Genomic DNA, 14608 nt, shown 5'->3' with positions numbered 1-14608 from the left:
TTGAAACCATTCAATTGTAGGATATGTGTTAAGTATTGTATTTCTTCTTTTCACTTTTCTTCTGTACTGGGGATGCTGTATGCTTTATCCCTTAAGGTTTTTATGAGGCCTATTTTTTTGCTTGGGATGGTGGTGTGAGGTAGCATGAAGGAATCTTCCTGTGTTTGTTGGCTTTCTATAAATCAAGTTTGGTCAGCGTTTATTAAAAATTTACCCAGTTCAGACCCCAGACAGAGTGAAAGTGAACCACAGAACGTGACATCGAATAGCATTGTTTCCAGCTAACATGTATTAACATGTATAGATCTGTTATTCGGTTTTTAACAAACTTTTTTGATGTTCATAATACCAATAAATGAACTTGTTTTTTCGTAATTTCTTATAGTTTGTGCTTTAAACTGTTATCTTTACCCCTGAAGATGTTAGTTCTGATGACTAACGAAACTTGTCAGGTTAGTTTTTTAGTACTTGTTTAGTTTTAAAAAACAGTCTTTTTTTAATAAAAATGTGGTCACAAAACTGGAATGATTCGATTGAACTTCTTAACCACAAAAACCTCTGCACGATTAAAATGTAATATTATTTCTTACATATATTTCTTTGTCTCAAGTATGAAATATTTGTGGTTTTAAAAAAATAAAGTTCTTCTTCTTCTTGGTTTCCTGTATTAGACAGTTGTTTGCCTGTAACATTTTCAAGGGTTTAAAAAGTCGTGTGCCCATCTCCTCCTGGGTCTTCCTCTTGATCAGTGTCCCTTTGGTTTATATTTTCAGGCAATATTTGGGCATCTGTCCTCATTCAAATTTTCTACATGGTTTTTTCCAGTTCTTTCTATAGTTTGTGATGTCTTCTGTTATGTTTATTATGGATAGTTGTTTTCTTATTTCTTCATTTCTTATCTTTTCTATTCTTATATCCTGTGAGCAGTCTTAGGAATTCATTTCTGCAGCTTCCACTTGTCTTTTATTCTTTCTCCCCAAGTCCATGTTTCACTGCCATATTTCAGAATTAGTTTGGCTATTGTTTTATATAGTTTTATTTGGGTTGTTCTAGATATCTGTTTACTGAAGTGTTTGTTCAAAGTTCCAATGACTTGCTAGGAATTTTTTCTTTTTATATGCAATGTCGATTTCTCCATTGGGGCTTATGTAATTTCCTAGATATTTAAATTTGTTCACTTGTTATATTTCTTTACCTTGAAATGCTATTGATTTTGTTTTATTTGTTGAGATTTTCATGTCATACTGTTCTATTCAATATGTTTAGAATTTTCTGTAATTGGTCTTCATTTTCAGCAAAAATAACTTAATCATCAGCATACTAAAGGCTGGTTATTTCTCTATTTCCTATTTTAATTCCTATAATTTTGTTTTTCCTCCACTCTTGAAATTTTATATATATATACACACACACACACACACATACATACACTAGGGGGCTCCGCCACCTCTGATGCCTACCCCCCCCCCCCCGAGTTCCGGACAGGTAGGCCGGTTCTTCTTGAATTGAGTTCCGGAATGGTAGGCCAGTTCTCCTTGAATTTTGAAGACCCGAAAGCGCATCCCTCCCCCTGAGTTCCGTACTGGTAGGCCTGTTCTCTTTGAATTCAGATGACTCGAATTTTGAAGACTTGAAAGGGGGTTCCTCCCCATTGGTGCATACGTCACCCAACCCCCTGAGTTCCAGACTAGTAGGCCTGTTCTTGAATTCTGATGACTCGAATTTTGAAGACGCGACACTCAGGGTAGCCCTGAGTTTCAAAACGTTTCAAATAACTTGACAAAAAATGTGACACAAAAACGTTACAAAAAAAGGCTTATCATTTTATATTATAGAGTAGATATATATATATATATATATATATATATATATATATATATGTAGAAAGTTTTTTACCTTAGGTTTGTTATATATTAAAGATACCAAGCAATTTTAAATAAGATAGGATTAAAACCAAGTTTTATTTAAAATTGCTTGGTATCTTTAATCTATATATGTATAAATATATATGTACACAGTGGTGAGCTATGGAAATTTTAACAAAGGGCTTGCATTGTCAGGCTAAAAAAAAGAGCTGTATTTCACACAAAAACTTTTATTAATACAGCTTGCATACAAATTCCAATCAAAAAGTATGAGTGAGAGGACAATCAACCTCTAAATGATAATTTATAAACAAATATTTCATGATCTAAACATGAAATATTTGCACACAATCAACTGTGTTAATTTATCTTACATAAGAAATACATTTTTTAACTATAAAATATAATAAGAATGAAATATTTTATAATCTTTTATAAAACATTTGATTGGCTACTGGTTTTACCATGCGATTGGCTACCAGAAGGGAGAAGGGTAAAGATAGCTCATGCGCTTATTTTATTTTCAAACTTCGACGCATTCATTATAAAGGAGTTGAAACAATAATTCCAAATAATCTATACACTGCCGAAGAGACTAATTTTTGTTAAATGTTTCAAAAAAAGATTTTTTTTTGAAAAAATGAAAAAGTACACAAGAAGAATAAGGGGCTTGCAAATTTGAGAAAAATTTAATAAAGGGTTTACATGAGTCCCCGTGAGCCCTTATAGCTCACCACTGTGTATATATATATATATATATATATATATATATATTTATGTAATTTATGTAAATTTAATTATGTATAATTAAAAAAGTATATTTAATATGAGCCCCTTATAGCTCACCACTGTATATATATATATATATATATATATAAAAGTATTGGTGATAATTCACTTCCTTGGATGAGATCTCCATTGGTTTTAATTTTTTCAGTTATTTCATTGTTAATTTTAATATAGCGTTCTTCCATTATATTTGCTATTGCTTTGGTGGCTTGAGGTGGGGCTTTCAATTCACACAGTATATTAATCAAATTTGATCTGTTAATTTGATCATATCCTTTCTCATAATCCAAGAAGGCCATATATGCTGGCAGGTTAAATTGTTTTATTTTTTCTATAATTTGTTTGAGTGTAAATGTAGGATCTGTGCAGGATCTTACTTTTCTAAAGCTGCATTGTTCTTCTCCAATAATTTCCTCGGCCCATGCTGAGAAGGCAACTTCAAAGAAGTGTCAGTAGAGATGTTAATAATTATGCGAATCCCAAATTCTCACAACTCTGGTATGATTGTTGCTATCTCTTTCTCTCTAGAGCACATAAAAGAAAAATCAGTATGAGCTCCTGAAATCACTCCTGAAGACATGCCAAAAATGATCCTGCTACATGAGAACCCATTATTAAAAAATAATGGAAAATGCCTCACAGAGGATCAAAAATATGCTTCAGATCCTTTAATACATGGTCCATTAATAGATAACATGGACACTTCTGTTCCTTCACAAGAAGTTAAAACAATTAATATACCTAGTGTTTTAGAGGTAGTCTAATTTAAAGTCTTGGATATTTTCCTGAAGAAGAAGAAATGATGTGCATTGGCCATCCACAATTCTCTCAAACTTTTATGCAGATGTATGCAAATGTCATTTACCTAGTGTATATGCAAAATACTTGGTCGTGTTTTATGCAACTATTTAAGAATGCTAGTGGTCATTAACCATCAATAGTGCTGATCACATGGGAAAAACAAAGCATCTTTAGGAGTTTGTAGGAGTTTGATAATGAACTTATTGTGGGTACCTATCTGGCTGGAGGCACAATTTTGAAAACACAGCTGACTGGTTTCTCAAAATGTGAGGTATCCTGGGTGTTTAATCAGTGAAAAAATAATCCATAGTATTTGTGTAAGAGGCATAACTGTGATCCTAAGACAGTCTGTCAGTAACGAGATCACATTATCTGAGAAAGCCTGTTTAGACAAACAGAACTTCCTGTGTGCAGTAATTGACTAAAGCATTTAATGAAGGCTGTTCCCGACTGATATCTCACTGAACTATGCACAAGGAATTGAAGAGGATCAGTATTGGCAGTCACATGCCTATTCGGAAACCACTATCTTTGCAGATAGTGGTTTCCGTATACATATATTTCTGCTAAGAACTGGAAAGTTAGTCTACAGTGGTGTCAGGAACACAACACTAGCTGTAGATTAATAATAAATAAAATTTCACATTTGATGCCTGTAGATGCCATATGGGTTTTTGAGACCATACAGGTTTTGAGAGTGAAGCCTTCTGCTAGAAGAAGAGGTAGGGTTGCAGATGCCCTTTCCACACAGAGTTAGGAGGAGATTCGCAAACATCCATGGCCATGGTGGGATTCAAATCTGCAGCCTCTTGGCTGAAGAGCAGATATGCTAGCCACTCAGCCAACCAGGACCAAAACTATTAAAGATGTACTGCAATTCTGTTTGGAGTATACCCACAAATAGCACTAGCTTTGCATGTTTTTATTATGTTTTATTAAGGTTATTTATATTTGGTGACTGGAAGACTGAAAAAAGTCATGGTCTGGTGAATCATGGTACACCTTGTTCTGTACCAACAGTATGCAGGGAGTTTGGCATGAGCCCAATGTAGCAATGAACCCAGCTTGCCCTGTAAACATAACTCAGTATTCTGGAGGTGGTATTATAGTGTGAGGCATGCTCTGTTGGTATACAGACCAGGTCCTTTGATATTGCTGTAAGGTTAGATTTCCTCCAAGGAATATCTGAATGCTGTTGCTAATCAAATTCATCCTACACTGTTGACATTTTATCCAGCTGGTGATGGTTGTTTCATGAATGATAGTGCTACTGTCGATCACACAAGATTTGTTCATCAAGCATTACAGCAAATTCCACCTCCTTGGCCACCACAAAGCCTGGATCTGAACTCCATTGAGAATGTATGGGGCATGTTAGAAAAACAGATCTAGTAAAGTCCTCTTCATCAAATCTGAGCTACTGGTAAACACCTGGTATGTTGTAGACAGTGATGCAATCCAACACCTTGTGGAATTTTTGCCAAACTGCAATATGTGCTGTAATTCTGGCTAAAGGGGAACCAACATGGTAAAAATAAAAGTTTCTAATTCAGTGGCCAGTGTGTGTAGGAAGCAGATGATACCATCAAAAAGAATGGAATTGTATTCCATTCTTTTTTGGTGGTATCATCTGGATTCCATCAAAATATCGATAACATTGGGGCTCTCTTTGCAGAAGTGTAAACCAATTAGCTTTTGCTTGTAGGAAATATCCTTAAATACTGGAGATGACCCAGCATTATGAAATGTAACTATCATTTGTAAGAGCATTACAGGGGTAAGGATTTAACTGTCTGCTCACCTTCCATTTTCTTACTCTGTAAGTGTTGAGAACTGTAAGTGTTGACAACACTTACTCTGTAAGTGTTGAAACTGATGAGAACCTATTTGGGACCATTGTTGGAAGTTTTTTCATTTGGTTATAAATTAAATTAAAGATGTCAAGAAATTATATTCTTGTTCAATCTTTTATCATGTGCAGACTTTATCCAAGTTTGCACTTTTCCCATTATGGGAAGATCTACTACAAACTGGTTTCGACCTTCATTGAGGTACTGTTAAAGTGTGGGTGTACCTCTCCAAAAATTCTGAGTGATGTTGTAGATCACTCTAAATCTCACTAAGTGACACTGAAAAGGATCACTCTGGGACAGGAAACTCAGTGACTGGCAAAAACCTGCCACCGAGCAGAACCACTCTACTCACCAGAAGGTACTCAAGCCCAAAGACAAACATTAATGTCATCAATGGCAGTCAGACTCAGAAGAGATGCCAAAGATGAAGTAATGCGGAGGTCATATTTTTCCCATATTCAAAGTAGTGAAAAGGTTTAACACCTTTTTTATTAAAATACTCTGGGTTAGTGCTAGCTGTTGAAAAAAAAAATTTTTTTTTACTTGGTTATAAATTAAAGATGCCAAGAAATTATATTCTTGTCTGATCCTTTATCCAGGTGTAAGCTAGTTACAAAGATACTTCATGACATGTAACAGTTGTTACATCCCAGTGGTGAGATTAAATTCCAATATTATTAGTGGAATATAACAACTTCATTGCTGAGCGGTATGCAATAGAATATAATAAATTTAGTTTAATCCTTATTCAAGTGTGAGCAAACAAAGTTTGCGCCTGAAAGTATCTTCAGGACTGGGGTAAGGTGGTACAACACTGGGCAACTTGTTGCAAAGGTGGAGCAAGCTAACATCACTCCTATCTCAGTATCTCCCATAATGCAAAACACATCTCCTTGCGGATATGTATACTGTTATGCATTAAGGGAAGGGCCACTATCCAGACCAGTTTCGACCTTTATTGAGGTCTCTTCAGTGGGAGGCAGGCCCAAGTGGAGATACCAGGCAGAAGCATTAACAAGAAACATTCTCTACCTATAGGAGTTGCCAAACAGTGTGCCACCTTTTTATTAAATTACTCTGGATTTAGAGAAAGATGTTGAAAGTTTATTTTTCACTTGGTTAGACTATAATAAATTTAGTTTATATATAGAGTTTGCTTTAAATTACATAAGACTGCAATACTACCAAAGATGCATTTTATATATACAGATTCATGAAGTTTTCAGGCAATAAAATATCTAGCTGCAGAAACATCCAAAGTTCTCTCAACATGTCTTTTCTCAGTTGTGAAGCTATGTTGGATGTATGCTTCTTGGATTCCAAGCCACATTGGGATTAAGAAAAATGAGCCAGCAAATATTGCTGCTAGGCCATCTTGTTTCTCAAATTTCCATCATCTGTCTATTCCCTATACCAATTAAATGCAGATAATAAGACAGAAATTTTTATCCCAGTGGCAGTCATCATTGAATAGAATGACCAACAAAAGCCTAAAATCATATTGTGGCAGTCTAGTCTACACAGGGACTGTAAAGAGGACGTTTGCTCAGCTCTGCATAGATCATAGTCATCTTGCATGCTACTTCCTGTGAAGGGGTGATGACATTCCTGTTGTGAGATGTGTGTGCCACTGGTTTACAATCATTCATATTTTAATTGATTTAGACAACAAGTGCAGTCACTATTTTAGTCATATTTATAATCTGTCTGAGCTATACACTCAAGTAGGTTTTATCAGATTTACACATATCACCCTGTTTTTAAATTTTTAGTGTATCAATGTATACCAAAAAAAAAAAAAAAAAAAAAAATCAGCTAACGCCTTTTTATTCCCGTATACGGGGAGTAGGCGAGGCCATTTAGCCCTATCTAACTTTTGGAGACTGAGTGGGCAGTTCAATTTCCACTGGTACCAATCAGAGATAGATGGCCCAAGGCTATCACTAATTAAGCGGTCCACAGTGAAGAGAGGCGGCTCAAATGTGCCGCCATCTCGTGGTCCCTAACCCTAACACAATGTATACCATCTTATATAAATTCTATATATATTAGTTTTATTTAGTGTATATATACTTTTAACACCTGGTGTTATGAATGATTTTATGAAATTTTTTATACTTATTTTTATCTCCCTTTTTACTAAGAAAATTCTGAAGTAATGATGCTCCTAACAGTTAGTTTTCAGCTATCCACATCTGATAGTGTTTAAATGAAACTGCCAGCATCTGTCTTACTGGTTTACCATATATGTAGCGAGTTTTTGTTCCCTATTTATATTCTCAGATCTTTCAAAATAAAAAAATATACATAATTCATCTTTTCAGTATTTTCTTTCATTATTGCTTTTTATGTTTTTCGTTTATCTGAAGGTTTTTGCAATACTCAGCTGTTGTCACTACTTGTGCTCATCACTTATAATTTTATTCCATCTCAGTTCAGATTAAGTCTTGTGTCAAGTTTTTATATCTTTACCTCCAAAAAATTTTACACTGGTATGTAAATTAATATGCTTTGATTTAAACCTTGCTTTATTATAACTTTTTTAGCCTAGTTGTTGCAAAAAATCTGCTCCATAACCAAAAACAGCTTAGTTTTTTCTTTTCCTACTTTAATTTCCTTTTTACATTTGTTTATATATATATTGATTTTATACTTGTTTATGTCCCTTATTTAATATTTTGTGAACTAGCGTAGTAGGATCATAACTGTCCTTATGCCATTAAATCCCAAACAAAGAAACAACACTTCACTTATCTATGGTCTCTAGTATTTGATCAACTCATTTATTTATAACCTAACTGTCAGATTCATAAGATACGGTTGGTTTGAATGCTGGCTTGTATGCAGTTAGATTAGTGTTTTGACTAATTTCTTTCTTGTTCCATATAAATTTATTCACTTGGCTTCCACTTTATTCAATATTATATATTTAATTTGCTATATTGATAAAAAAAATTTGCTGAAATATTTTACTTGCTCTATAGGTTTAAGTTCACCATTCAGAATGCTGTTGAAGTTTCTCATATTCCTGACTATTTTCGTAGTTTTGGTCTTTTTATTGCTGCTTTTCATGTCATATTTGTTATAGCAGTTATTTGATTTAATTAAAGAAACCTGGAGAGTTGTAGTTGATTTATTGAGCAGTATAATATCATATGCATAAAATAGAGAGGTAATTTTGATATCTTCAATTTTGATACTAGGTTTAATGCCACTTTCTTTCATATAAAGGATGAATAAGAGTGAAGATAGTGTGTACTCTTGTCTTATACTTGATTTGACATCAAACATCTTCCTGTGCTTCCTTCAATTCAATCTTCTGACTTACAGCTTAAATATAGACTTTGTACTGCTCTGTATAATGTGTCATTTATTGTACATAAGTGTAGCATTTTGAAAAGTTTTTCTCTTGGTACTTTCTTGTATGCTGTTCCAGATCTACGCAACTAAAGAACAGATCCCTGTTATATTCCCATAATTTCTTGACTATTTTTTGTAAAATTAAATTAAATTAAAAATTTAATAAATTCATATCTAATAAAAGATAAAAAGTTATTTTAATTGTATTATGTCTTATTTTGTTTTGTTATTTGTTAATTAATAAGTTATATTTACTTTCAGATGAGTTAAAACATGTGATTGGTAATGAAACAACCCAGAAAGGAGTACTCTGTCTGTTTGATATGTTTCAACATCCTGCTTTGAATAGACGTCTTGCATACTGTATTGCTGAAAGTTTGTTAGTGCTGTTATTTCCCAACAATCACTTCAAAGAACTCTTCCTAAAATTACATTCTCTGTTGCCCTCTGATACCTCAAAGATTAAACCTCAGCATTTAGATGAACAGAATATTTTAAGTGCAAACATTGGAGTGACAAGCTGACACACACAAAAAAAATTTAGAAATGTAATACTGTAATTGACAAGAAAGGTGTCCATGAGATCTTCCTCGAATTGTGATGAGCTTTTTCAAAATTGTTATTTACAATAAACATTGTTAAATTTGCTGCTGGATTGTTTCAGAAATACACTTCACACCATTGAATCACACAGTTGTTATTTTTTATACACAAAATTGTTTGCTGTCCTCAGAGATTTGACTACTAATACTATTTGATTTATAAACAAAGTTTTTTAAGCTCTAGTTTTTGAGTATAGTATTTAAAATATTACAAATAGATTCCATAAAAGCTACGCATGCTTGATTTTCTGATGAAGTTTTGAGAAAGAAAAAAGATCGAAGAAAGAAGAGAATACGAAAATTTGTTTTGCAGTTTAAGTGTATATTGATTGTGCTGTGATACATTAATAAGAAAGAGACTAGATAATTGATTCTGTGGGATGATAATATTTATACACATCTCACTGTTTTTAATTCACTATTAGTAAAGGTAAAGAAAATCTACTATATTAATAGGATTTTTCTTTTGGAAAATACATCTCTTATTGGAAACTTAATTTTTTTTTCTTTTTTTTTTTAAAAAAATTTTATTTGACTTTCAATACTTATGTGCTTAGAAATATAGCAGTAAAGCAATTAAAGTATTATAAAAATCAATATGATTTTCTAATGAAAGTTCATAATGCAAATTAATTGGAATATGATTTTTTCATTGATGTTCATCTATTCCACTGTGATTGTAAATAGCATATCCTTCAAAAAGTGCAAAAAAAGGGTAAAAAACTAGTTTTAATCTTTGAAGAAATGCTTTTACTTGATATAAACTCTTTTTATGTATTTTTTTAAAATAATATTCTATGGTTAACTTATAAACAGATTGTTTTATGGAAAATAATATGATCTGTACCATTCTTTATACATAATCAAGCACTGACCAAAAATGTTTCAGATGAAGATGATGATGAGAGATGGAGATGGAGATATAGACAGAAAAACTATATCCATTTTTTTATTGAGCAGTGGCAAAGTTTACCTTCTAGAAGTACAGTGAAAATAATTTTCAAGGTTATTACTAGAATGCAAAAATGAAAGTGAAATCCTTAAATGTGAACTGCCCAAATCAGTACATGTTAAGAATGGATTTAAATTTTCTGTTGTTATTCTAATTTTGATATACATGTTATATTGATTCTGTACCAGTTTGTTTTTATTTTTGTATTACTATCTCCTATATATGAGAAATTGCAAAACTCATGTAAAGCACTGATGCACATATATCACATCAGTGCTGTATGTGAGCATAATTGTTAATGTAAAGTAACTGCCCAACTGCTCAGTTATTCATTTTAAGATTACTGTTATATCTTCTTAGTAACTATGTAATTTATTTACTTACTTTAAAATATAATGAACCATAAAAATAGTTTGAGTTAATGCTACTACCACTCATGTGATCTGATGGCTGTCTACATTGACTCTAGTTTATATAAAACTAAATATTAATATTAAACGTTGCTGTTCTTAATAGCATTGAAAATGAAATTGAACTTGTTAAACAAGGCAAAATTGATTGAATTTGACATACTTATGAATATTATATTCAGATATTTAAATAAAAAAAAACAATAAATTAAAAAAAGGTCTTTAAACTATTGTGCTATACCTGCAGCTATGAAACTTGTGTTATTATTTATATTTTTTTGTCAAAGGCATAAACTGTTATATATAAAAATCTTCTTTAACAAGTCAAGTAATCATAGTTTAGAACATGACAGAATTAATCAGTGAACCATGATACCGCTGTGGATAACTATGTGATGGGACCATATTCTAAGTATACCCTTAATGCTATAACGGTCTAATACAGGGTTTCTCAAACTTTTTCTACAATGGAACACTTCACAAATTCTGAAATGTTCACAGAACACCTTGGTTATTTTGTAATGTATTAATTAATCATTAATTGGTAATTTAGCTTATTTTATTGTTAATTATGATTGATTGATAATTAATAATTAATTAAACATCAATTAAACCATTATTAAATTAATTTGTGCTGATTTTCATTGACATATCCCATTCTGATCACCAAAAATTTATATTATTATTATTATAAGTACTTAACAGTGAATGCAGACTTTTCCTCCTGTATGTGCTGGTTTTGTAGGTTAAATATAAATAAAATAAATGAGTAAATCTAAGCGTTAAGAAAAAATAATCATTTATTGTCAAATGTTAATTAGTAAAAACAAAACACATAAAAATAGTAAAACGTATATATTGCAAATTAAGTTCTTAATGACTCCGAAGTTTTTGGGTCTTTGAATTACACATTCTTTTGATATCAGGCACAATATTTTCAAGTTGAATTCTCATATTTGGTGTAGCGTCGAATCTGTTCCTGGACTTTGATTTGGTTGCAGCATAATATGAAAATCCTGCCTCGCATAAATATGTCGTTGTAAAAGGAAGTAAAACAAGAATAGCTAGTTTTGACACGCTTGTCCAGAAATCATTTATTGGCAGTTCCTTGTATATTTTTTTTTTAAATCAGAGTCACTAATTAAGTCAATTAGATTTTCATAGTCACTTGCACTGAAGCCTGCTGGCTTATCTGTCACTGTAAATGGATTCAGAACCCAGGAATTGTCCTCACTGGATTTTGGAAAATATTGCAAAAGGGTAGATTGCGAGTCATGCAAGTGTTCTAAAATTACGTTAGATACTTTTTCATTTACTTTAGAATTTATTTCAGTCAAAAATTCATGCAGGGTGGGAAAACAATCAAAATTAATTTGTTCAACTGTAGAAATCCAGAATTGCAATTTCCTATCAAAAGATGCAATTTTATCTCTTCTATTAAAAATTGTAATATTCTTTCCTTGTAATGATAAGTTAATTTCATTGCATTTTGTAAAAATATCTGCCAGATACGCAAGACTCATCAACCACGAAGAATTTCTTAATAATTCAATAAAATTTTGTCCTAAATTATGTGACATCAAGAAGACCATTAACTCACTACGAAGTTCAAAAAGCCTCAATAATGCTTTTCCTCTGGATAGCTATCTCACTTCAGTATGTAATAAAAGTGCGTTACTCATTTCATCGCACAAAATTTTAAATAATCTGGATTGAAGTGGTCAAGATTTTACATAGTTGATCATTTTTTTGGCTTCATCCAAAATAGTTTTTAAATATGTAGGAATTCTTTTTGTTACTAGTGCTTGTCTGTGCAAAACAGAATGACTTTTGGTGGTGGCTCTTGTAGCTACTTGCAGAATACATGTAACTCCCTTCATCTTTCCTACCATTGCTTGAGCATCATCTGTACAAATATCAATACACTTCTCCCAATCGATTTTCTGTTTTGTAATATAATTATTAATATAGTTGAATATATTTTCTCCAGTAGTTTTTTCTTGTAGATATTCGCACATGAGTAAATCTTCTTCAATACTTTTATCAAATTTGTAACGAACAAACACTAGTAATACAGCGAGTTCTGCGACATCTATAGATTCATCCATTTGCAATGAATATTCACTGCAGTCTAAGTCGATGAATTAGCTCTTTTTCTATGTCAGCAGAAAGATCTTTGGTGCGCCGTGAAACAGTATTATTTGATAATTGTACTGCATCTATTTTTTTAGCAACTTGCTCGTATAACATGCATGATACAATGTCTTTCACACAAAGCTTAATGAGCGTCTCATCAATTATATAAGCTTCACCATGAAGTGCAATGCGGTAACTCACCCGAAAAGATGCCTCTGTTGCATTTTCAGTTGTAGCATTTGTAGCCATTTAAAGTTTAGATTTTTCTAGCGAGTCACATCGTCTTTTAAAAAAATGTATATCTTTTCCTTTGTAATCAGTGTGTTTTGTTTCGAAGTGCTTACGAAATTTAACTGGAGTCAAAGAACTGTTTACTAGTATTTTATTAGACAAAACATCAGGCGCATGTATATTGCCAATACACGTAAATCCATAATTTAAATAACTTTCATGGTACTTCCATTTTGGTGTTCTTAGATGACTCTTGTTCTTTAATATTAGCGTTTGAAGAAACCACAGTTTGCAATTCCACATCTTCTCCAATCATATGAATAGTTGTGTCAGCAGAAGTACTTGCTCCTCCTTGTGTTAAAGTTCCTGTCTTTAAACAAGAATCCATGGGTATTTTTTCAATAATATTCAAATTCCAATATTTGTCAGAGCTATAATAAAAACAAATAGAATTGTGTTGTAAAGGTAACTTTAGTATGAAAAACAATAAGATTATAAATAAGAAATGTCGAGTAATATAAAAGTAAATGAATAATGCAAAATAGTAAAAAAAGACTGCAACACACAAAAGTAAATATGAATTGTAACAATACTTGTAAGAAAAGTACTAAACTGTATCAAATAATGTAAAAGCAATTGTAATAAGAATGATTCGATAAAATGTTCAGTAACAAAAAATTAAACATTTCGAAATAAATCAGATATTAATTATAAAATTAGTTAAAAGAGTAAGAAGAATTCTTTTTTTAAAAGTATCCTTGCCTACTCCCTGTATACGGGAATAAAAAGGCGTTTTTTTTTTTTTTTTTCCGAGGGCCCAGTCCCAAGAAATTTACTCGTAAATACCTTCCAAATTTTTTTAAAGTTCATACATAAGTATTAATAATTAATTAAGGCATAATCATAAAGAGTATTAGTGTACTTATGTATACAGTGTGGCATGTTGACAAATATAAATTACATTTAAATTAGTTAACAATCACTGGACTAATGAAATGCTGTAGCATGTCGTAGTTTCTTCAGGCAAACATCATTAAATTAATTTGTGCTGATTTTCATTGACATATCCCATTCTGATCACCAAATATATTTATAATATTATTATAAGTACTTAAAAGTGAATGCAGACTTTTTCTCCTGTGTGCTGGTAGTTTTCCCCTCCTTTTGTACATCCTAGAGATCTCTGTAGAGATCTCCAGGATGACTCACTATATGTTCTGTCACAAACACCTTCAATAAGAGATTTCTTAATACCAAAATTAAACAAAGTGCCTTGTCTCTTATTCATATTAATTTTAACTCTGTATTCCTATTACTTTTAAAAAAATCACGGCACTCTGGTTTCAGAACAAGCACTTACACACTGCAATACGAACTTGCGAAGAAAGTATTCAATAGTGATAGATTTGAGAACTGGATACAGACTACTTTGATCTTCAATTTCAGTGGAAAAATGTTCTTTATATTTCCTTGCTGATTAATCACTGATATTTGCAATGCAGATGTTATTTCGTTCAGTTTTGAGAACACTCCGCCCATCGTAATCGGCTTGCAGGTAATTTTTATGATCGGGCATAAATTGCAGTATTCTCTTTCCTGATTGTTGAAA

General features: G+C 32.0%; 1 protein-coding gene across 4 annotated transcripts in view; it reads left to right on the top strand.

The window, feature by feature from the left end:
• LOC150105407 (sorting nexin-13-like) overlaps positions 1-9316 on the top strand; it is a 599079-nt gene extending 589763 nt beyond the window's left edge. For all 4 annotated transcript variants that reach the window (XM_090394133.1, XM_090394134.1, XM_090394132.1 and 1 more), the window contains one exon: positions 8930-9316. In XM_090394133.1, coding sequence (XP_090250259.1) covers positions 8930-9192 — 263 coding nt within the window. In that variant the 3' untranslated portion in view covers positions 9193-9316. The remainder of the gene's footprint in view (positions 1-8929) is intronic.
• Positions 9317-14608: the final 5292 nt, after the last annotated feature.

Source organism: Typopeltis vanoorti, chromosome 6 (assembly GCF_054136105.1).
Source record: "Typopeltis vanoorti isolate ZY-2024b chromosome 6, IOZ_Tvanoo_1.0, whole genome shotgun sequence".
In the NCBI taxonomy this organism is placed as follows: Eukaryota; Metazoa; Arthropoda; class Arachnida; order Uropygi; family Thelyphonidae; genus Typopeltis; species Typopeltis vanoorti.
This window is presented reverse-complemented; position numbering and strand designations above follow the sequence as displayed.